The sequence below is a fragment of the Brassica rapa genome, chromosome A08 (assembly GCF_000309985.2).
Source record: "Brassica rapa cultivar Chiifu-401-42 chromosome A08, CAAS_Brap_v3.01, whole genome shotgun sequence".
NCBI lineage: Eukaryota > Viridiplantae > Streptophyta > Magnoliopsida > Brassicales > Brassicaceae > Brassica > Brassica rapa.
The window spans coordinates 18417237-18443373 of NC_024802.2; the positions used below are offsets into that span (position 1 = coordinate 18417237).

The 26137-nt window shown below is 32.8% G+C and overlaps 1 protein-coding gene and 2 non-coding genes across 3 annotated transcripts; all 3 read right to left on the reverse strand.

Annotated features, from left to right (window-relative positions):
• Positions 1-567: 567 nt before the first annotated feature.
• LOC103835464 (AP2/ERF and B3 domain-containing transcription repressor TEM1) lies at positions 568-3045 on the reverse strand. The gene has a single exon (XM_009111646.3). It carries the CDS (start codon positions 1962-1964, stop codon positions 885-887), a length of 1080 nt encoding a protein of 359 aa, XP_009109894.2. The 5' UTR covers positions 1965-3045; the 3' UTR covers positions 568-884.
• Positions 3046-5365: 2320 nt separating this feature from the next.
• On the reverse strand, positions 5366-5472 carry LOC117127629. The gene has a single exon (XR_004450649.1). It is a non-coding gene; the product is annotated as a small nucleolar RNA R71 (small nucleolar RNA).
• Positions 5473-16738: 11266 nt separating this feature from the next.
• TRNAL-UAA lies at positions 16739-16821 on the reverse strand. Its single transcript has one exon. It is a non-coding gene; the product is annotated as a tRNA-Leu (tRNA).
• Between the last annotated feature and the right edge of the window lie 9316 nt (positions 16822-26137).

Genomic DNA, 26137 nt, shown 5'->3' on the forward strand with positions numbered 1-26137 from the left:
ATCTAGCTTTTACCACCAGAACTAGAAAGAAACTTCATTTATTTTTAGCCCCTAAAATAAATATTCTCTTGTTGGCCCCAAAGTCAATGCTTGATGGACTTGGTATCAGGCACGGCCCTGATCTTGTTAATTCTTTTTTATAACAGCTATACTTCGTGGAACAAGCAAGATCCTCTTATTAAGATGCATGAATCTTAAGACAAAAGACAAGTAATTATCAGTCTTCGAGATGTAATTCTTCTATTAGTTACATGAATGTGGTTCTAAAATCGTAATGTTGATTCCGTGAAGTTTATTAATCAATAATGATCTGTGGTCAGTGTTTTCGACAGATCGTACACGAAAACAGTTTTTAAACTTCAGTTTTAAGAAAAACGTACAGAATCTTTTAACAATCGACGTTGTTCCTCTCCCTTTAAGTATCTCAAACACATTAAAAGATCTTCGTATCCCACCCACGTTTTTATATTGGACATGTTGACATTAAACTATCCTATAAGATATTTCTCCATTAATGTAAACAAGTACTAAATGCATAAATACTAGTTTGTCCAAATACTCAAAACAAGTATCAGTATGTTTCAATTGAAAACATTGCAAGAAAAGGATTACAATAACCAAGATAAAGAGATACAATATTTTTAACCAAAAAGAGATATAAGAAAAGGTCTAAACACATCATCTTTTCTCACATGATGAACACATCATCATATTCATTAACGGTGAAAAACAAACCCAAATTAGATGTGAGCAAAAAAAAAAAACAATTTCCTAGTCATCATTTTTCTTGTCTTATCCTAATTTACAACTTGCCAAATTGATAGAATTTTCTGCAAAAGGGAAAATTATTTTGAAAAAATAAAATAAAATGAAATGGTCACAACTCACAAGACGTTGATTATGGCCTGCTTCTTGGAACATCCTAACGCAAACAAATCAACTTCCCGAAATCTCTTCTTGCTACCGCTCTCCCCTACGACGTCGTTTGTGTTAGCGTTAGTCGTCGTCGCATTGAAAATGTTGACCCCGAAAAGCCTAACCACATTCTGAACCGGCGTAATTTTCTCAATACCAGACCGGACTTTCCAGTCAATATACAATTGCCGGTCCGGTCCGCTCGATCTCTCGAAGCAAACCACATCACCGGCTCTGAGATTCTTCTCCTTAACGAACCGGCTCCACCCCTTGGTCAACACGTAACTTTGACTGCTGTTCCAGTACGAGTAACGGAACCGCCACACTTTCCCCGTTCTGTCTTCCAAATTAATCAAAACGCCTTTTGTCGGTGACGGAGTAACCGTAACCGGTAACGGGAAATGCTTCTCCGCGTGCTGTTTCGGTATAACCAACCGGTTTAGCTTCCCGACGTCGCTCGGCGTAACGGTTTTCTCGAAAAGAACCTCACGCGAAACGCCGTCGTTTTCGTTAGTCACCGTCGTCTTCGAAAACTCGCATCGTTTTCTTCCGTTACCGTCGCCGTCAAGAAACTTCCTTTCGCTCTGTCGAAGCTCGTCGGCGTAAGTGTGTTTCCTCAGCATGTCAACGACCTCAGCCTTGGAATGAGCCTCGAGGAAAGCAGACTCCGCATCACTCGCCGGCGACTTGAAGTTCGTGACGGCGTCGCGGCCGCGGAATCTCCGAGCGGCGATGTCGTAGGAAGCCGCGGCCTCTTCCTCCTCGTTGAACGTGCCTAACCACACGCGCTGGTGCTTCTCGTAAATCTGAGCTCCCCACCTTCCGTTAGGCTGAGGGACGACGCCTTTGAACCTCGACGACGGGAGCTTACGCGACGACTCTGTCTCGACGCCGTTCTCTAAATCAAGAACCACGCTGCTTCCGCCGCTTCCCATTCTGTAGAGACGCATCGCCGGAGGCAGAGGAAGAGGAGGAGATGGTGTCTTCTTAGACATGGAGAGAGTTTCTGAAGTGTTGCTAGTGTTGTCGTCTAGACAGCTGTAATCCATTTTGTTTGAACGTTAATAGAGAAATGGGCTGTGTTGCTTTATGATGACGAGATGAGGTTGGAGTATATATATAGAGGGGAGTGCATGTATGTTCCCTTTGATATTATTTGTTAAAAACATGATAGGATATACAAAGATAAATGTAAAATGTGGGTAACGTATAAAGAAAAGGTTGAAATTACAATAATAAAGAGGGGGAGATGCAGAAGAGTGGGGTCAAGTCTTGCAAAAATAGCAAAAGGAAATAGTTAAGAGGAAGTTTCATGGGAAGAGATTAAGAGGGTCAGTCCAAAAATATGGGTACTAGTGGCCATATCAAATGCATTGAGAACATGGACATTAAAAAGGAATATGTTGTTTCTGAAAATTTCACTACCAGACAAGACAAAGAATAATACTACTAGCAATGAGAATCTTGATGCATTGAGAGTAACCATGTTCTACACTGAAAAAATGGTGAATATTAGTATATCTTCTTTTGTTTGCAGATTAAACAGAGAGTAAGTAGTATGCATATAACTAGTGAACTGAATGGTCCATATCGAAATGGAGAATTGCAAAAATTATATGTGTGAGTTACTGTTTATAGTTGACTAGTTGAGAGATATGTAGAAGAAATAATGGGCAATGTATAGCAAAGATGAGGATAGAATAGGGAGCCAAGTGGGAAGGGGGCTCACATGACATTTGGACCTTCTCATCTTTTCTTTTATTTGTTGTAATTATCTTTTTACATTGTACATATATCCCCTTTGAAACTTTTTTTTGAAACTATTATTCGCCATTCCATATTAGGTATGTGACGTTTTATCTTTAAATTTTATGCAATTTGTTTGCCTTAAGTTGACTATGATCATTGGTGTCTTCTATGTTTCCTACAAGTCCATAGCTACTTCAGTTTGGTTTTATCTTCTAACTCTAAGCACTTACATTTTGTACGTAGAATCTTTCACTGGCTTTGCTACGCTAAGACTATACATTGCACTAATGTTCCTTCAACTCGGACACGAGATCCATCAAGCTACGTTTTTATAAACATTTATAAGGAACCTCAAATCAGAACTTATTAGAAGAAAGGTAGACTTATATTTAAAGAATTTGGGTTAACCTGTTCACTGTCAATTGGAGCAAAGATTCATACTCTAATTGCCACCTATATTTTGGGGTTTACTGATATCTTGCATATTTGCATTGTTCTATCCATTCATCCATGAGCATTTTCATCATATAGATTAGGATTCAGACATGTTTAGGTTGCATTTTGCATACATGAGTCTCTATTAGGTACTGGAATACCACATGAGGCTATTTGGAGCTCAAAAGAGGTGAAAAGGTGACAATTGGACGAACCGAGCATGGGAGCGACCTCCCGGAGCGACATCACGAAGTCGCTGTGTCCCACTTCTCAGAGCGACCTTCCTAAAGCGACGCCATGAAGTCGCTCGCGTTCTCATTACTCCGAACAGTCTTAGATGACCCTGGAGCGACCTCTCAGAGCGACCTACCAAGGTCGCTCCCGATCCAGAGCGACCCGTTGGAGCAACTGCACAAAGTCGCTCGCGTTTTCACGTCCGGAGACACACAACTCGCTCTCGGAGCGACCTCTCGCAGCGACCCAGCGAGGTCGCTCCCGAAGCTTGGAGCGACCTGTCCAGAGCGACAGAGAGAAGTCGCTCGCCATCTTGGTTCCCGGAGACAAGAAATCGCTCTCGGAGCGACCTCTCGCAGCGACCCAGCGAGGTCGCTCCCGAAGCCTGGAGCGACTTGTCGGAGCGACGAGCCGAGGTCGCTCCGCGCCTATTATCTGCTCGATTTCTATTTTACTTAAGGGCCTTTTGGTCATTTCATTATGCACGTTTTGCACTTGGAAAAACCTATGTTTTAAACATCTTTTGTAGCCACCAGAGGCAGATTATCTTTTATCTTTTGATCTATTGAGAAATACACAAGAACTCTCTTGAGAAGTTCATCTCTTGGATTTTGATTGTTATGTTCTTGTGTTCTTGTTGATTTCTTATCTATTTCTTTACATGATTAATCTGAAATCCAATATGGGTTTAAGAGGAATCATGGAGATTAGTGAGTAATCACCTTTGGAATTCATGGGTTAGGGAGATTAAGGGTGATTAGGTTAGAGTTAGGATGTTTTAGTGTAGATCATTCATATTTCCTTGCTAGTAGAGTAATCATAATGCATCTTCTGAGTTGGCCACTCAGTTGTTGATCCTTAGGCATTTCTCACCCGAAAGGTGTTCGATGAAATGCCCGAGACAACTCTCCTAGGCTTTTAGTATACTTTGCCAAAGACATTTGTTGTTAAAGGTACTAAGATAGCTAATAGACTTGTTAGTAATGATTGCTTTCATATTATTCAACCAAAGACATTTGATGATTGAGATATGTTAGCAAATGAGCATTCATCTAGACATAGAGCTTGCTTAGAATTGTGTCTAGGCTTAAGGTTGATTGTTTGATTGATCATTTGCCATCCTTAGTTCGATACTTGATCACCCAAGGTCTAATCCCTATACCCATGAGTTCTCTTTTCCTTTAGTCAAGAAAGTATCATTCTGTTATTGCTTTCTAGTTTTAGTCATAGCTTAAAACCCATCTAAATCATTGGTTGCACTTAGATTAAGCGAGTACTTGCATTCTCAGTGCTTTGATATCCCTCAGAACTGGTTCGACAATCTTCTATACTACAACATTTGTCTTAGGAGCCTTGAAAACTCCTAACATCAAATTGGCGCCGTTGCCAAATTCTGAGTAGATTTGAACATTGAGATTTAGTCACTTGCTTGAGACTAAGTCATTTTTATTTTCTTTTGTTACTGATTCTCTTTCTTCACCTCCCTTTAATCTACAGGTGTATGAACTTGAGGAGCAGGGGTCCATCAAACCTAGTTCCAATAGCTGCAGACATCAGAGCTTTAGAGAGAGAGTGTGCTAGAAATAGAAGAGAAGAAGAGCAACAGGCTCACTTGCAGAGTTTGAGTACTGATATGGGAGACATACCTCAAAACCAACAGCGAACAGCTCGACCCATTGGCACTTACGACCGCCCCAACATTCATGGTCATAGATTGGGAATCCGAGCACCCGCTGTGGCAGCCAACAACTTTGAGATCAAATCAGGACTCCTCAACGTGATCGAGAACAACAAGTATCATGGCTTGGCTCTAGAGGATCCATTTGATCACTTGGACAGGTTCGACAGCTACTGTGGGTTGTCAAAAACCAATGGTGTGTCCGAAGATGCCTTAAAGCTCAAGCTATTCCCTTTCTCTTTGGGGGATAAGGCACGTCAGTGGGAGAAGTCTCTACCCAGTGACTCCATCACTACTTGGGATGACTGCAAGAAAGCATTCTTGGAGAAGTTCTTCTCTACTTCAAGAACTGCTAAGCTGAGAAACGAGATTTCCAGCTTTCAACAGAAGAACTTGGAAGGCTTCAGTGAAGCCTGGGAGAGATTCAAGGGCTACCAAGCTCAATGCCCACACCATGGCTTTTCTAAGGAGAGCTTACTGAGCACATTCTACCGTGGTGCTCTTCCTAAGTACAGAGCCAGACTGGATACAGCTAGCAATGGGTTCTTCTTGGGGAGAACTGAGGAGGATGCAGAAGAGCTGGTTGACAACATGGTAAAGAGTGATGCAGTCTACAGTGGAGACCACGACAGAGGCAGTAGAACAGATGATAAGCAGACGAGGAAAGAGATCAAAGCTTTGGAAGACAAGATCGACCTACTCATTGCTGAAAAAGCAACCCAAGAGCAGCTGAAGTTTGTTGGTAACTCCAAGCAGGAAGATCCACTTGCTGTCAATGAAGTTGAGGGTTTGGAAGGTCAAGAGGAGTTGTGTTTCATTAACAACAATGGTAGCTGGTACAAAAAGGAGCCCAACTTTCAGTACAACAACTACCAACAGAAATCCTATCCCAACAACCAACAGAGTGGCTATCCGCCAAGAAACAACCAGCAAGGCAGCTATCAGCCTCAGCAAAATCCCTCGTCTGGTTCCTCTGCTCCTCAAGAGAGCAGCACTGATACCTTACTGAAACAAATCTTGGAGTCTCAGACTAGAAGTGAGAAGCATGTTGGTTATGAGTTGAAGAACCTTCATACCAAGATTGATGGGAGCTACAATGAGCTCAACAACAAATTCTCACACCTTGCTTCTACAGTCAGGAATTTAGAGAATCAGTTTGCTTCCATGAACACTCACCAAAATCGCCAGCAAGGATCTCTACCTGGAAAGTCTGACCAAAACCCCAAGGAGGCCAAAGCTATCACCCTTAGGAGTGGTAAGCAGTTACCTCCTAAAACCCTCACCAAGGATGCTGAGAAACTAGGTGAGGGGGTTGCCATCAACATAGATGATGAAGTGGTGATTGTTGATGAGAAGATCAATGACGAGATATTGGAGAAGATAGTGGAAGCCAAAGGTAAAGGAAAGGTTGGGGAAGAGAAGAAGACAGTAAAGGATGGTGAAGTTGTTACTCCAGCAAGTGAAAGTTCTTTTGTTCCTCCTCCATATGAACCCAAACTTCCATTCCCTGGTAGATTCAAGAAGCAGCTGCTAGAGAAGTACAAGGCTCTGTTTGAGAAGCAAATGAGTGAAGCTCAGGTTGCAATGCCCATCATCGATGCTTTCATGTTGATTCCTCAATACAACAATTTCCTGAAAGATGTTGTAGCTGCAAAGAAGAAGGAGATGGAAGGCATGATGATTCTTACCCATGAGTGCAATGCCATCATCCAGAGGCTTGATGTTCCAGAGAAATTAGAGGATCCAGGAAGCTTCACACTACCTTGTGCTCTTGGACCTATGGTATTTGAGAAAAGTCTCTGCGATTTGGGAGCTAGTGTCAGCTTGATGCCTTTGTCTGTTGCAAAGAAGCTTGGATTCACTCAGTACAAGAAGTGTAGACTCTCTCTGGTGTTAGCTGATCGTTCAGTGAAGTACCCTGTGGGCATCTTAGAGGACCTCCCTGTGAAGATTGGAAGGTATGAGATACCTACAGATTTTGTGGTGCTTGAGATGGGTGAGGAGGCTCAAGATCCATTGATTCTAGGAAGGCCATTCTTAGCTACAGCAGGAGCTATTGTTAATGTGAAGGAGGGCACGATTGATCTCCATTTGGGTAAAGAGAACATCCTCCACTTTGACATCAAGGGGAAAATGAGGAAACCAACTGTGTTCGGGCAAGCCTTCTACATTGAAGAGATGGGCACTCCTGCTGATGAGCACCTTGAAGAGTTACCACCTGAGGACGACGAGGAGGGAGCATCTCCCTCTACTCATTCCCCATAGAAGGTAACCCACCACACTCCCTTGTATATACCATTTCATTTTTGCATATTAGTCTTCTTTTCGGTATCTCTCTCTACTTGACGACACAGAGACTGTGTAACTCAAGTTTGGGGGAGGTACCAAGTATTTGATCATGTTTGCTTTGATGTTGTTTCATTGAGTCATGCATTGCATACCTATTTGCATAAAAAAAAACCAATCATTTAGTTTGCATCATTTGCATTTTTAGGAGAGTCTAGAGCATATAGGTTGCATTCACTTGCATTGGGAGCAATGATTTTAAATGCCTTGTAAAGAACACTACGTTGCACCTGAGTAGTTTTTGCACCTCTCAAAAAGACTTGTATGTTTCGAGCCTTGAAAACTCTTCCTGAAACTTGTTGATTGCTGAAACTCAGTCTTTGAAGCCAACTACAACCTTATTTGAACTGAACGAACTTAATGCTTCTTGCTCATGGTCCCTTGTGTACTGAGTCATGGCTATACACACTTGAGTTGTCACATCCTTTATGCCAATCTTTTTTGACAAACTCTAGTGGTAGACCACTCCCAAAACCTTCCCTCCTTTTAAGCTTTCATTGTTTGATGAGTGAGGCCTTTTTCGGAAAGTCTTACATGTGCATAATGTTGAGAGTATCGGGAACGACAATGCTTGATCTTCATTCTTGCTAGATTGGGCACTCTATTGTCTAGCTATAGGTGGGGGTGAGTGTTGTGATTATGATTTGGGAGAAATGAAAAAAAAGAAAAGAATAGACTCTTTGTGCTTAAGTGAATTGTTTTATTGGGATAAGTAGAGAAGCCTCTAGCTCAAGTTTTGAAAAGTCTTGGCCCCCAGCCTAAAAAAAAAAAAAAAAAAAAACGAAAAAAAAAAAAAAAAAAAAAAAAAAAAAAAAAAAAAAAAAGAAAGAAAAAGGGGGCTAGCAAAGTTGTTAGGAGCTAAGAAATGTTTTGAGGTTGTGAAAAATCCCTTGTAGATTTCAAAGAGAAGGAGTTAAAGTTCTTAGGATCTTTTGGTGAGAGATGTGAGTTGGGTTTGACATTTGGGAATGATTGTGTAATTGTATGTTTGGGAAAAGGGTAGAACAATGGAGATTGAGCATTGTATGCATGAGTTGGTCCCTTTCTTAGATATATTATGTGCAATGTCAAGGCTACTTGTTTTGAGAGTAAACCACCTTAAAGATCATATGTTTTGAACCTCTTGAATCACTTGAATAAAAGCCTTCCCTTACCCAACCAAATGACTTGGACCAACTGACCATTTGCAAGAATTCACCTGATGTTTTGTGCTTAATGAATGTGAGAGTTGGTTGATTTGAATGTGTGGATGCTTGATGATGAGTGTAAGAACAAAAAGAGTTAAGATAGGCCTAGAGAAGCTAGAGTGTAATAAGAGAGTGTGCTAGTTGTGTTTCTTTTGGCTATGTGCTCCCACCTTCAACCTCTCTTCCTATGAGTTCTAGAAAGTTCACTTGTGGACAAGTAAAAGAACAAGTTTGGGGGAGTTGATATCTTGCATATTTGCATTGTTCTATCCATTCATCCATGAGCATTTTCATCATATAGATTAGGATTCAGACATGTTTAGGTTGCATTTTGCATACATGAGTCTCTATTAGGTACTGGAATACCACATGAGGCTATTTGGAGCTCAAAAGAGGTGAAAAGGTGACAATTGGACGAACCGAGCATGGGAGCGACCTCCCGGAGCGACATCACGAAGTCGCTGTGTCCCACTTCTCAGAGCGACCTTCCTAAAGCGACGCCATGAAGTCGCTCGCGTTCTCATTACTCCGAACAGTCTTAGATGACCCTGGAGCGACCTCTCAGAGCGACCTACCAAGGTCGCTCCCGATCCAGAGCGACCCGTTGGAGCGACTGCACAAAGTCGCTCGCGTTTTCACGTCCGGAGACACACAACTCGCTCTCGGAGCGACCTCTCGCAGCGACCCAGCGAGGTCGCTCCCGAAGCTTGGAGCGACCTGTCCAGAGCGACAGAGAGAAGTCGCTCGCCATCTTGGTTCCCGGAGACAAGAAATCGCTCTCGGAGCGACCTCTCGCAGCGACCCAGCGAGGTCGCTCCCGAAGCCTGGAGCGACTTGTCGGAGCGACGAGCCGAGGTCGCTCCGCGCCTATTATCTGCTCGATTTCTATTTTACTTAAGGGCCTTTTGGTCATTTCATTATGCACGTTTTGCACTTGGAAAAACCTATGTTTTAAACATCTTTTGTAGCCACCAGAGGCAGATTATCTTTTATCTTTTGATCTATTGAGAAATACACAAGAACTCTCTTGAGAAGTTCATCTCTTGGATTTTGATTGTTATGTTCTTGTGTTCTTGTTGATTTCTTATCTATTTCTTTACATGATTAATCTGAAATCCAATATGGGTTTAAGAGGAATCATGGAGATTAGTGAGTAATCACCTTTGGAATTCATGGGTTAGGGAGATTAAGGGTGATTAGGTTAGAGTTAGGATGTTTTAGTGTAGATCATTCATATTTCCTTGCTAGTAGAGTAATCATAATGCATCTTCTGAGTTGGCCACTCAGTTGTTGATCCTTAGGCATTTCTCACCCGAAAGGTGTTCGATGAAATGCCCGAGACAACTCTCCTAGGCTTTTAGTATACTTTGCCAAAGACATTTGTTGTTAAAGGTACTAAGATAGCTAATAGACTTGTTAGTAATGATTGCTTTCATATTATTCAACCAAAGACATTTGATGTTTGAGATATGTTAGCAAATGAGCATTCATCTAGACATAGAGCTTGCTTAGAATTGTGTCTAGGCTTAAGGTTGATTGTTTGATTGATCATTTGCCATCCTTAGTTCGATACTTGATCACCCAAGGTCTAATCCCTATACCCATGAGTTCTCTTTTCCTTTAGTCAAGAAAGTATCATTCTGTTATTGATTTCTAGTTTTAGTCATAGCTTAAAACCCATCTAAATCATTGGTTGCACTTAGATTAAGCGAGTACTTGCATTCTCAGTGCTTTGATATCCCTCAGAACTGGTTCGACAATCTTCTATACTACAACATTTGTCTTAGGAGCCTTGAAAACTCCTAACATCATTTACACCGACATGGAACACCTCTTGATCTTTTTGAGTGACTAGTCCCTTCGTAAGGTTGTCTGAAGCTTTGTTTAACAAGAAGAACGTTTTAACCCAAACTATATCCCCAACATATTAGAACGTCCCTTTGTAGTTTGTAGTAGAAGAATAATTTTGATAATCAAATAAAATAATATTGGTTTCATTATTTCGTGTGTTACAACATCACTCAATCATATTGTTTGTAAAATATTTGTTTTTCGCCCTTTTACAAAATATTTGTTTTCTCTAGTTTTCTTTTTACTTATAGTCCACGGCATATAAGATCAAAACTAGAAAATTGGTTTGAATTTGCATAACATAAAACGTCAACTTTTTTGTTGTTCTGAACGTTTCATAACCTATAACCAATGAGTTCTACACAATTATTGATCAATTATACGAACCATAATTAAATAGATTGGATAACAAGAATGGGGACAAAGAAGATCAAGAGAGGATGATTGTATGTGAAGGGGAGATGAATCCATCGTATTACCCAAAGATATATTCTTGTACGGAGCAGAGTACCTAAATGCCCTCCCTTTTCTTGGTCCTACCTCTTCAAATGTTTATCCATTTTTGTTTGAAACAAAAGTAATTACTTATCCATTTTTAAGACAATTTTTATTATATCTTCTGTTGAAGACAAAGATCTTAGAGAGTTAAAACGATATAGACACTTAAACCTATTTGATTAGTGCTTCATCACAACTCAATCATGTTTCAACCCGTTCCCACCAAGATACATATACAAAACAAAAATCCGCGTTTGGCTACCAATACAGTGTTGGTCCGTCTCAATGGTATAAGATAGCCTGATGGTTGACTTACTTAAGATGCAAGATTGCCACATGCATTAGTTAAAAATGGGTTTGTGTAATTGACAACAATGTCGTCTAATGGAGAATTGGGTCATGCAAAAATGCAAGTGGGATAAAGACAACGAGTGAGATGTTTCTTTCAGAATGAAAAGTCTTTTGCTTATTTTATCCTATGTAGTAATATCCCAACTCAATCTCATCCGTCCTTGTTGGATTTTTATCTTCCATCGCACAACTTTGGTAAAAGAAAATATACATACACCTACATAAGTGTATGTTTCTCAATAACATTATACTATTATTCGTGTTGGGAAAAATCAAGTTGGCTTAACTAATTAAATCCAGTGGGGGTGGTAACTAAAAATATGGCCTAACTTAGGCCACCTTAGCAAAACTAATTAAATATAGTGTTAAATTAAGGTCCTTTAATTTAAATTAATTAATGCGTGGCTCCCTCCTGACTTCTTACATTTAAATAAGAATATGACATAAAGCGTGAGATATGTTTAATCAACTCACTGGGCACCTAAATTTTCAGAATCGTCATTGCAAGCCTAATTCACGTGATTATATTAGTTCTTGATCAAATCAGCAACTTATATATTAAAATTAGTTCCAAGTTTCTATATGTTATATGGTTGATGGGATTTTTTTTTTTTTTACAGTTAGCATATATTTTGAATAAATTTACCATTTTGGCATATTTTATAGTTAATTAACTCTTTATCTTCCTGTAAGTTTACACCGTTTTTATCAACTAAGAGATGATTTGCTGGAAACTGCTTTAAGCTATATTTTATTTTTTAGAAAAGATGATTTGTTGGCAAAATATCTTTTTTAGCAACACAACATATTGATTGGTGGAAACTGCTTTAAGCTTTTCCATTACCCGAATATGATTGTTTTGAAAAAAAAGAAAAAAAAAACACAAATTAGAAAGTAAGGCATATATAATATATCACTAAAACAACCTCTGGTGAACTTTAGTAAATATGATTGACCAAGATTAATAAAACAGAGTTTGATCAGAAACCTAACTATATAGTATTTAAGATTTGCCTGTTTTATAAAGACTTTAAACTGTTTTAGTCACTCTCCAAAATAGTAATTTTTGGAACAAACAGTTTTTAAAAGCCAGATATGACAAGGAGATCCTTTAAAATGACGCCAATTCGTCAAGCTTAAGTTATAATTTTTAATTTGCCAGTTTAGGCTGTCCTAAGATAGAGTAGTAGGTATTCTAATTAATATTGTAGAATAATGGTGAGTAATTAACAAATACTAAAAATACACATGTGCGAGTTTTAAAAGAGACAGCTTTTGTTGACCAGCAAAGGAACCTTATCAAAGAGAATCGTAACCATTGGTCATGTGACGTGGATTTCACGTGGACTCGTGGTCCGACCTGAATGGCACATCAAGCTCTTGGCTTTTGGAGCCTTTGGGCATTGGTTTATGACTTGAGATCTATTGACAAATCTTTTTTTTTCCTTGTCGAGTGGAGTTTTTATTATGTACCCGATCAGTTTTGGTACGAATGCCTTTGTGCTATATAATATATATGATTCTTTTCTTTGAAAGACCACATACTATTTGATCCAAAATTAAAATATTTTTTTAACCAATGATATGGATAGCAGATTTTCTGTTATCTGACTATTAGATGTCGACAAAAAAAAAAGACTCTTAGATAAACTGGATAAATCGAAACATAAACCTAAATTTGTCTCATCGCTGTAAATTTTATATTAAATGAAACTGAACCCTAGAAAAAAGATTTTAGCATATTTATCTGTTTCGCCTATCTTTAATTAATGTTTTAATCACATTATGCAGACGAGTGGAGTTATATGGTTGTTGTTATTGTTTTTTTGCCAAGTATAAAAACCATATGTCATAGTGAAACAAAATATAGTCGAAAATAACAAACCGAAAAGAAATGGTAATCTTTTTATAATCACATTAATATATATTTCCAGTTGTCTGATATTTCTTAAACATTTAAAGATAAGTCTGAACGCTAAATATACACAGTCTCCGCCTTTATAAGTTCGAACAAACATATTTTGGTGGAATTAATTGGGCAACCTTCTGCCGACAGACATGGTACGCACAAACCAACATTTATAAGTCAATAAATCTTTATTTAAACCAATTGGCTTGCTGTTGAAAATAAAAACAATTGGCTTGCTACTATTTTGAAAGCAACAAAATGTGTACTTATATATGTTTCTTCTAAATAAACAAATGATTTTATAGTTTTCTTGGTGCTCTTCTAGTTTGTAAAGTAATTGTTTTTTTCATGTTAGTTGCTCACTTTACCCTATACGGATGTCTATTCACACATTTACATAAAATGTATACACATACGTGTCCAATATATAAATATGTGTTCATAAATATGGGTATTGGTAAAATTATGTCTTAGGACATCTCAAACCATACTCTATTTTTTATTCTAAAATATAGTAAAATGGAGTATGAAATAAGAAATACTCCAACTTAATTTCATATCTCATTTCATAATCGTGTTTATTCCATAAGTGGAATAATTTATTTTTTGTTTGTTCATAGAATAATATATATATATATATATATATATATATATAATTGAGTTGAATCAATTTTACTCTATTTTTTTTTTTACTCAATTTTAGAAAAAATAGAGTTTTAGTACACTACAATGTTCTCGTGACATATTGGCATTTATGATATCACATGATAATATGAACCGCTGGTGCTGATCATTATATCCCAGACTTGAGTATTTTCGTTATGCAGCATTAGTCGAATACGTAACTTTTTTACATATAGATTGATTTGCTGTTTTCACTTTTCAGTTCCGTAATATTTTGTCTACGTGCCAATGATGTGAACCATAATTAAGTTAGTAACTTACGTCTCCATTACTAAATGATGTATTAATATATATATAAACCACGAGTTGCATATAGTTAATTAAAGCTTAAAACAAGCCGGTCCATTAAGAGTTAAATAGCAAAATTATAAAATGTAACCCAAAAGACCCGCAGACAATTAGCTTGCATGCATCGAGGTCAACGAAGTCAATAGAATTGGCAAATATCTATTAAGTCAATACAATTGCCAAATATATCTGTCCAGATATTCATCTGTAAATAGTAAAATAAAATAGGATTAATGGACAAATCACTGCGGTCTTCGGGATACAGTCTTGTAAAAGGCTGTTCGCTAAATAACAATATTTAACCAATTGATAAATACTTTGTACGTAGTTACGTAATTTTGTCTTCTGAATTGGTTAAGATTAATTTATCGTATGGGGGATATGATAAACCAGCAGTGCACCGCGCTTAGTTAGTACTTGTATTTCATTTGAATACATACCAACACGAGAATACGGTTTGTCGTTTAACATATAAAATTCAAATCACGTGAAAGATTTCAAATCGAAGACCATATCAAGTTGGTTTTAGTAATTAATATATGCCTTCTTATATTCGTTGATGATTATGACTTTATATGGAGATATCTTTTCAGAAAAAAATTTCAATATATATATAGCTTTTGTACAGAAGTTTGAATTATTCAAAGAGCGTGGACGAATTGAATACACAATATATTTGACTCCTTAATTAATACTAACAAATATCTGGAGCTCATATATCTAAAAGTTGACAGTATAAGTCTCGAGCGATTAATGTTATTTCATGGAATGTGAAGAAATAGGGGGCCTAGCTTAATATTATGAGAAATATCATACATATGAAGATCGAGTGATAAGGATTAACGTCAATAAAGAGTTAACCCATTCGTAAAAGGTAAAGACTAAGAATCTTTAGTATGCTTATTTAAATAGATTTTGGCTTCAGTTTGAATTTACAATATAACTAAACCACAACAAAACCGAATGTATTTGGACGGCTCAAATTTCAAATAACTTGTGGCTGCCTTGAGCTCGAGTTCTTCTATCTAATGAAATGGATTTGATTTGTGGGTTGAAATACCTTTTCAAAATGTTTTTAGCTTATTTCTTTATTTTTGGATTTGGAAAATAGAAAATAAAATAATTTTACTCAAAACTCGAGTTTGATTATCTCGGTTCTACTTGGTTGACCCAAGTCTAAAAGTCCATTATTGCAGCTCTGAAAAATACTGTTTTTATATCAAAATGCAGCTAGATATATCATGTGACTCGCTCTAGAATTATCTTATGTTTGGAGAGGAAGGTTGCTTAAAAAAGAGTTATTATCATGAGAACAGTAAAGAACTATATAACTCTATAATGTGTATGTTCTATTAGGATATCAACACAACCATTCAGATGAAGTGAGTTTAAGATCTCAAGTTCGAATTTCCACTGAAAAAGTAGACTAAGTTTAAATGTTCATCTCAGTAGTTTAATTATGAGCAAAAATTAACAAAAATAACTTATTTAAAAAAAACGTATATCTTAAAAATAATTTACGTTGGATAAAATTTCTTAAACTAAATTTACACATAAACTGAAGTGGAAGTAAATACAAGTATAATAAATAATATTTTAGTGTCCAAACCATCATTTGTACTTATATATATCAACACTAGACGGCATATCGCCCTTAACACGGGACCTGCATGCAATTAGGCTCCAGCGTCAACTATTCAACATTTTTCAATAGGCCACCGTCAAATATTCCAATTTCAAGTGGGAAAATTAAAGTTAGGAGGAGAAGAAGTGTTGTGAATGGTACTTCGGGAAGTGTATTATTTGGCTACAAGAGCTTGCTGTCAAAGCTTTATAACTAAGGAGAAGATCAACCTTTACAAGTCATGAGAGCCAAGACTGTAACTTATAGTAATATCATTAAATTTTGTAAACAAACATAAACAACATCGATCGAGCTGGAGTATATGATATCGAGATAAGTATGAAAAGTCTCAGGGTCGTGCTACTATACAAAAGTCAGACCGTTAATTAAAATGTAAGAGATACAAAAAAACAAAGATTGTCACTTATCATCACCTCACGTGGTCAATTAACAAACATTTTTGGTGCCATTTTTTTGTTTGGGTGCAAATAACAACAAAGTAACAAACATTGCAGCTCATTGTAAGGAAATGAACAATACTTTTATTTTCAAGTATTTTCGGTAACCATTTTTCTCATAAATTATTTTATGCTTGAAAAAAAAAATTAGAGGCTGATGCTTCTTTAATCTTTATAGCTCTTTTCTAGACTTGATTTTGACATACTGATGGTATTTTAGCCAAACTTGCTAGGTTTATTTATCAAAAAAAAAAAACTTGCTAGGTTTAACCGCAAGTTTCTTCTGCATGTCTTAATTTCGTTAAATTAAGGCTTTTCTATTGTTTCATTAAAGTAAGGTAACTTTCAGAAAAATTCACTGAGAGATGTTTGGAAAAATAACAACGATACTCTGAAAGATAAGCTCAGTGGTAGGTCTGTCTCTTGGAACAAAGTATCTGCAAGATATATTTTGGCAGGACAAACTCAATATTATACAGATATGGGCTGATCGGTGGCCCAATTAAAATGCTGCTCAGATCCAAAACATTATGCAGGCTGTGGGGTTCGAACCCACGCGCACTTATGTGCAGAAGAACTTAAGTCTTCCCCCTTAACCACTCGGGCAAACCTGCTGACTGTATGTCATGTATACTTCTAATATTAGTAGCTAGAAACTATGTTAAAACGAAGAACAAAAAACAAGAAAATTTTGGAGAAACGTATTCAATTGTATATATGAGTGATTTAGTTAGTAATTGGTAATATAAACAAGGGATACTTGCAATTTGCTAAGAGAGAATCCTTGTCGAAAGTCTTCTACATATGTAAATAAATAATCACTACATCCTGGATCAGTGTGTGTAGGGTATTCTACTGCGTAAGTGAGTCTCTCTTCTTTTTTTTTTTGGTCATCTCATGAACTCACAATAAACTAGTTTAGAGAGAAACAATGTTTTAGTAAATAAGAGTTTCCTGGTGAAATTCTAGACACAATTAATTATGACGAGACCAGAGTCCATACTTCATACATATGGAGGAGGAGGTGGTCTTGGTATCTTAATATTCTTCAAAGGACCATTTACGAAAAGGACATTGCAAGTTTGATCATTTACACGTTTCAAAGCAGTTATTCTACACCTTAAAACCAAAAACAACATAGTTTGAAATCAACCACTTGAGGACACATAGTGAATATATATCACACATCAGCGTGGCACTGTTTTGCTAACCAAAAGATATCAGTCGACTTCATTGTCTCCATCTCGTGGTAGTTCAGTCAGTCTTTCCAGTGCCCCAAGCGAGAAAGCTCTTCACATATTAATCAGTTTTCAAGCTCATCGATTTGCTATCCCAAATCAAAGCCTTTCTTTCTTCATCGCATTTTAATCGTTTTTAATCTTCCCATCTCGTATCCAGTGAGAATCGTAATGTTTCACTGTTTTAAGCCAATAACTGAATTTAAAGGGGTTACGTAAAGATACCAGCTATATAAACATTTTAATGATATCTTAACATCTTTAATCTACTTAAATAGAAAAAAAAGTAGATTGTGTTATTGTCTAATGTCTAGGATCTTGTTTTTAGTTATTAAGTCATGATCTTATACATGCCCGCCCTTCCATAAGCCCAATAAATTTCCACTTTAAGACACATTACTACTAGAAAATATTAAGGCCCACATTTGAAATCTTTTATTACAATTTGTAAGTGATAATCAGGTGGTAATCACTCTTGGCAAAGTGGTACAGTCATTCTGATGAGCCCCCTATCCATATTGCATGGGTATCTTAAATTTTGAAACCGCTATGTATATTTATACTTTATTTTTATATACCAACTAGGTAATAACCCGCGCCTTGCGCGGGATGTGATTATTAATTTTGTTATTTTTAATAAAAAAAAAACAAATCTATTTAATCTGGATATCGGTTCGGTTTTAAGTTATTTTTTTGTTTTTAATCTCCTAAAATATAACCATTATTTTAAATTAATATTTATTTTGGTTTATTCTGTTAGAACGTTTGTTTTTTAGTTTTTTCGGTAAAATCCAAAAATTATTATTATTTATTTATTTTCATGTTATAAATTTTAGATAATCGTCATGTTGAACCAATGGTTTCATAGTTTGTAAATGGATAATAGTTCAAGAAAAAAAAATTATTAAGACAAATCATTTTACTATAATTTGGTCGGTAGTGAAAGAAACATTAAGAAAAAAAATGTTTCAACTTCCAAAAAAAAATTGATACTTCACTGGTGGTAAATACTTATACAGTGTTCACATCAAGGTGCACATGTATATGTATGTAAAAGTATATAAAAATAAATGATAAATATATAAATATATTGTTAATTAGTATTAAATAACATTTTTGTTCTAAATAATACATGAAAGATAAAATTAAAATTAATTAAAAATTAAAAAGGCTTTGACTCTGATATCCGAAATGATTTAGAATTTTAAAGAATACCTGATTTGATCCGTAAATAAAATAAAATTTAAAAAATAATTGAAAATTTTAATAATAACATTTTATTACAAAAATAAAATATTATTTAACTTTTTAAATTTTAATACCTAATATAATAAATTTAATCCATAAAAATATTGTAAAACTTATATAAACTATAATATATATAACATATATATATATATAATTCTGTACATATATGTATATATATGCATATAACAGATCAAATTTGATATCCGTTTCTAAAAATATTGGTATTTGTGATTTGTTTTTTTTAATTGTATTTTAGTAGTTGATTTGCTTCGTATAGTTACGATGTCCATATTTTTTTATTCAAATCAAAACGGATAATGAATTGAATCAAAACTTATAAATATTTTGCCCAACTTTATCCGTAAACAATAAAAATAATATATATATATATATAGTTTAGCTTTTGATTCGTTATTTGTTTTGATTCGAACCGAAAAATCCAAAGTTTTATTTGAACCATGCACATAAGTTTTATATTAAAAAAAATAAAAAAGTATATAGTGTGAACACATTTATGAATATAGTGTGAACGCGTTAACATATTTATTATCAAATCATTGTGAGGCTGCCACGTGTATATTATAGTGTGAATGCATTTATTACAATGCTTCTCCTTTAATATATAAGGGATTTTTGAAAATTCATTCTTCATATTAGGAATGAGAATTCTTTTAGGTTTTATGCTCCTACTCGGATGTTCTATCTGCGTAGGTTTGCAAGAAAGTCCAACATGGAAAAAACTACGACACTAAAACTAAATTTGCTATTACTAAAAGCATTAATATTGAAAATATCTCAAGTAATCTCATAAAAAAAATAACAGAGAGAAATAAAAAAAGCAAAAAAAAAAAGAAATAACTAAAAAAAAAAGAAATAATCTATTGTTTGAAATATTGTTTTGAAAAATTTATTCTATACTTTAATTTTTTAAATGAACAATATTTTTAAATATTATTATATATTGTGAGAAATCTACTAGATTTTCTCACAATGTTAATAATCTTTTTTTGTCAATATTACGTTTTGTAAAAACTTAACTAGTACAAGAGGATTCGAAAGACCAATACAAACATTAAAAGCCTATTACAAAACTTAAAGGTAACTATTATACAAACATTGCACGTGTAGTACACATGTTAAACACATGTACAAATAGGCGGTGAGAAGTTTCCGGTTCATCCAGTTTTGCTCACCGGTGTTCAACTTTCCGGTCATCCCTATGGTCGTGTATTTGGAGATGACACATGAAGCTCCATCGCCTTTTCGAATCCGTTTTAAGATCTACATGTAGTGCTCGTCAGTTCTTCTAATTTGATTTCAAAAAGACCATGGATTAGACTGGATGGTCTAATCGATCAAATACAAATAATTTGTCAGGACGTTTTATAACAAATCTCTGACTTTATTTAATCTGCTTCCAATTGATAGGCTTCATCCATTAACTTCGAATCTCAACCAAGAAGTAGAAATTTTTCGACTTATTTCAACATGAAGAAGATGATTACTCTTCGATGGAGGAGATCTAGCACTCGCAGACAACAAGAGAACAAATCAAAGTTTTGGATAAAAAATTAAACTTGTATGGGGAGAAAGAGATTCAAACAAATCAGAGATAGATAATGAAAATATGACGAAAAGTTATGATTAGCTTGAAGATACACAACAAAACAAAAAGATCGCCTAGCAAAGAAAATTTCTGAGAAAATGGAACCAAAATCGCATGCATGAATACAAAATCCGAAATGTGGAGGACTTAATCTGTAACAATCCATCCCGTGGACTCCACCTTCATGCGGACCCCAAACTCGCTCTGCAAGCACTGATTCTAATCCTTCATCTGTGAGTTCTCACTTATTCTCCTATGTAGGTTTTTGGTGCGTTTGGCGTTCATCGAACTCAAGATCTCACCCTTTAACAATACTTTTATCTGGGGGAAGTTTAGGATTCACAGGTGAAAGATTAGAGTAGGTGCTATGCAGGATCTTAAATCTATAGGACGGGTGGAGTCCACGGACAAATTGTTACATAATCGATCTTGTAGACCGATAGTATTTACAACAAAGGCAAAAAGAGAAAAATGGTAACAGATGGCAAAGGCTACCGGTCAACGACAATGATCTTTGACTAAACTGTTTTTGGAGAGAAGTTGGAGAGAGTAGAAAGAGAAGTTTCTTACCTCAGTACGAATCAATCTCGTATTATACCACAATGATAATAACCTAATACATTTATTGGATTCCATTCGCAATACGCATATTTTGTTCTAGGTTGGGAATTGATGGTATTTGCACGTGTCTATTATATAAGTGATGATATACAGATATAGCATCCGCTGGAATGCATGGTTAATATAATTATCGTTCAGACGGAAAAGCATTAGCTGGGAAGAAGAATCTTTTGTTTTCATATTGAGATTACTAGTTAACTATTTATCAAAAATTCTTTAACAGATTATTGATTTCAATAAATGGAAATTTGTGAAAATAATATTTAAATCATATCTTACAAAATAATTGCTAATCTACCCCTTTATATTTGATATTGCAAATTATAACAATTATTCTCATGACAATTTTTTTAACTTAGAACTATTATCTTTGATTTTTGTTGACCAAATATTCATATTACCTTTGATCTTTGTTCAGAAAAGAAAAAAGAAACATATAGCAAAAGTTTGATTTATGTATAAGAAACAAAATAAATTTCAGTGTCAATTTAATCAAACTTACTTTTTTACCCATTTGTCTCCTTTTGTGAAAGAGAACCTCCATGTGTGTTTTGTTAAAGGTTAATATGTAAATATTAATATAGATACTAAACTCAGATAATCTCTACTAATAAAAGAGAACTTTTGAGGCTCCATAGGGCGTCCACATAAGCGAAAAAAATTTCTCCCGAAAGATGACACGTGGCATAAAATATAGTTTTACATTTTCTCTACTAATAAAAGAGAACTTTTGAGGCTCCATAGGGCGTCCACATAAGCGAAAAAAATTTCTCCCGAAAGATGACACGTGGCATAAAATATAGTTTTACATTTTAATATTACTTATTTTCGAAAATTGTAAAAAATATGTAAACATACAGCATAAAAAATGGAAAAACTACATAAAACACATGTAAGATTACTATTTTTCACTTAAAAAAAAAGACGGCTTATCTCCATAATGTAACATTACCGTTTTATAAAAAAAACAAAAAAACATTATATATAATTTCGAAAATAATAAATATATGTAAAACATACAACATAAAAATAGAAATACTACATTAAACATATGTAAGATTACCATTTTACATTTAAAAATAACAATAATATGTAAACATACAACATAAAAAAATGGAAAATTTACATTAAACATATGTAAGATTACCATTGTTCACTAAAAAACGGTTTATCTTCATAATGTAACGTTACCACTTTATAAAAAAAAGAAAAAAAAACATAAATATAACTATTTGACTATTTGTCCAAGTTCTTCTATTAAACATTGCCGTTTTACATTAAAAATGGAAAAATACGTAAATATTTAAACATCTATCTTAAAATATAAAATATAGACATTAACTAAATATAAAGTATAAGAAAGAGAAATACTCTCAATATATAAAAAAATAAATAATAAGTAAATATTATAAATATACGAATTATATATACAATAATAAGTAAATGCACAATTTTAAAAAAATGGAAAGAGTACATTAAATATTAAACATCTATCTTAAAATGTAAAATATAGATATTAAGTAAATAGAAAGTATAAGAAAAAGAAATACACAACTTAAAAACAATGGAAAAAGTATATTAAGATTTAAACATCTATCTTAAAATGTAAAATATATATATATTATGCAAATAGAAAGTATAAGAAAAGGAAATACACAATTTAAAAAAATGAAAAAGTACATTGGTATTTAAACATCTATCTTAAAATGTAAATCAATCTTAAAATATAAAATTATTAGTAAATAGAAAGTATAAGAAATAGAAATACACAATATAAATAAAAATAAATAATAAGTAAATATATAATATAATCCCGAAAGATGACACGTGGCATAAAATATAGTTTTACATTTTAATATTACTTATTTTCGAAAATTATAAAAAATATGTAAACCTACAGCATAAAAAAATGGAAAAACTACATTAAACATATGTAAGATTACTATTTTTCACTTCAAAAAAAAGACGGTCTATCTCCATAATGTAACATTACCGTTTTATAAAAAAAAACAAAAAATATTATATATAATTTTGAAAATAATAAATATATGTAAAACATACAACATAAAAATGGAAATACTACATTAAACATATGTAAGATTAACATTTTACATGTTTATTTTAAGAAAATAATATGTAAACATACAACATAAAAAATGGAAAAACTACATTAAACATATGTAATTACAATTTTTCACTAAAAAAAAAGACGGCTTATCTTCATAATGTAACATTACTATTTTGTAAAAAACAAATTATATATAATTTCGAAAATAATAAATAATATGTAAACATACAACATAAAAAATGAAAATACTACATTAAACATATGTAAAATTACCATTTTACATTTAAAAATAACAATATTATGTAAACATACAATATAAAAAAAATGGAAAAACTACATTAAACATATGTAAGATTACCATTGTTCACTAAAAAAACGGTTTATCTTCATAATGTAACATTACCATTTTATAAAAAAAAAAAAAACATAAATATAACTATTTGACTATTTGTCCAAGTTCTTCTATTAAACATTGCCGTTTTACATTAAAAATGGAAAAATACGTAAAAATTTAAACATCCATCTTAAAATATAAAATATAGACATTAACTAAATATAAAGTATAAGAAATAGAAATACTCAATATAAAAAAAAGTAAATATTCTAAATATATAAATATAAGAATTATATATACAATAATAAGTAAATCCACAATTTTTAAAAAATGGAAAGAGTACATTAAATATTAAACATCTATCTTAAAATGTAAAATATAGATATTAAGTAAATAGAAAATATAAGAAAAAGAAATACACAACTTAAAAACAATGAAAAAAGTATATTAAGATTTAAACATCTATTTTAAAATGTAAAATATAGATATTACGCAAATAGAAATTATAAGAAAAGGAAATACACAATTTAAAAAAATGGAAAAAGTACATTAGTATTTAAACATCTATCTTAAAATGTAAATCAATGTTAAAATATAAAATTATTAGTAAATAGAAACTATAAGAAATAGAAATACACAATATAAAGAAAAATAAATAATAAGTAAATATATAATATAATCTCGAAAGATGACACGTGGCATAAAATATAGTTTTACATTTTAATTTTATTATTTTCGAAAATTATAAAAAAAATATGTAAACATACAGCATAAAAAATGGAAAAACTACATTAAACATATGTAAGATTACTATATTTAACTTAAAAAAAAGACGGCTTATCTCCATAATGTAACATTACCGTTTTATAAAAAACAAAAAACATTATATATAATTTCGAAAATAATAAATATATGTAAAACATACAACATAAAAATAGAAATACTACATTAAACATATGTAAGATTACCATTTTACATTTTTATTTTAAGAAAATAATATGTAAACATACAACATAAAAAATGGAAAAACTACATTAAACATATGTAAGATTACCATTTTTCACTACAAAAAAGACGGTTTATCTCCATAATGTAACATTACTATTTTCTAAAAAACAAATTATATATAATTTCTAAAATAATAAATAATACGTAAACATACAACATAAAAAATAGAAATACTACATTAAACATATGCAAAATTACCATTTTACATTTAAAAATAAAAATAATATGTAAACATACAACATAAAAAATGGAAAAACTACATTAAACATATGTAAGATTACCATTGTTCACTAAAAAAACGGGTTATCTTCATAATGTAACATTACCATTTTATTAAAAAAAAGAAAAAAAAACATAAATATAACTATTTGACTATTTGTCCAAGTTCTTCTATTAAACATTACCGTTTTACATTAAAAATGGAAAAATACGTAAAGATTTAAACATCTATCTTAAAATATAAAATATAGACATTAACTAAATATAAAGTATAAGAAAGAGAAATACTAAATATATAGAAAAATAAATAATAAGTAAATATTATAAATATATAAATATACGAATTATATATACAATAATAAGTAAATGCACAATTTTTTTAAAATGGAAATAGTACATTAAATATTAAACATCTATCTTAAAATGTAAAATATAGATATTAAGTAAATAGAAAGTATAAGAAAAGGAAATACACAATTTAAAAAAATTGAAAAAGTACATTAGTATTTAAACATCTATCTTAAAATGTAAATCAATCTTAAAATATAAAATTATTAGTAAATAGAAAGTATAAGAAATAGAAATACACAATATAAAGAAAAGTAAATATATAATATAAGTAAATACCAAATTTAAAAAATGGGAAATTAAATTAAGATTTAAAAATATATATTAAAATTTAAAATATAGATATTACGTAAATAGAAAGTATAACAAATGGAAATATACAATTTAAAAAAAATGGAAAACGTACATTAAGATTTAAACGTCTTTCTTAAAATGTAAAATAGAGATATTAAGTAAATGAAAAGTACAAGAAATGGAAATACATATACACGAAAATAAATAATAAGTAAATAATGTGAATATATAATATATGAATTATATATGTAACAATAAGTAAATACACAATTTTTTTAAAAATGGAAAAAGTTCATCAAGCATTAAACATCTATCTTAAAATGTAAAATATATAATATAAGTAAATACACAATTTAAAAAAATGGAAAAATTACATTAATATTTAAATATCTATTTTAAAATATAAAATATAGATATTACGTAAATAAAAATATAAGAAATGGAAATAAACATTTTAAAAAATGGAAAAGTACATTAAGATTTAAGCATCTATCTTAAAATATATTTCTATCTTAAAATGGTAGTAAATTATATAAAAATGGAAATACCACATTAAACCAAAAAAAAATAAAAATGTATAGTTTTTCATCAAGAAAGTCCCTATAAAACTCATTATTCCATCCACATCAACCTCACACTATTAAGGAAAATTTAAAGCACTCGAGCAAAAAAATGGTTTCACCATCAACTCTTGCCGTCCCAAAAACCTTTAATGACCTTGAATGAGATTTTTTTATAACAACAAACTTTTTGTTAGGTGGATTCATTGTTGGGAAATCCGCAACTTCCAAAAGCCAAACTTATTCATGGGAATTGAATTGCTTTTCATAGACTCAAAGGTATTCTTACAAATTTAAATTAATCTAATCCATAATTTTATTGTTAATATTCATACTAACTCTTTCATGATAAAACCATTTCAGTTAATAAACATTCAAGCGTTTAT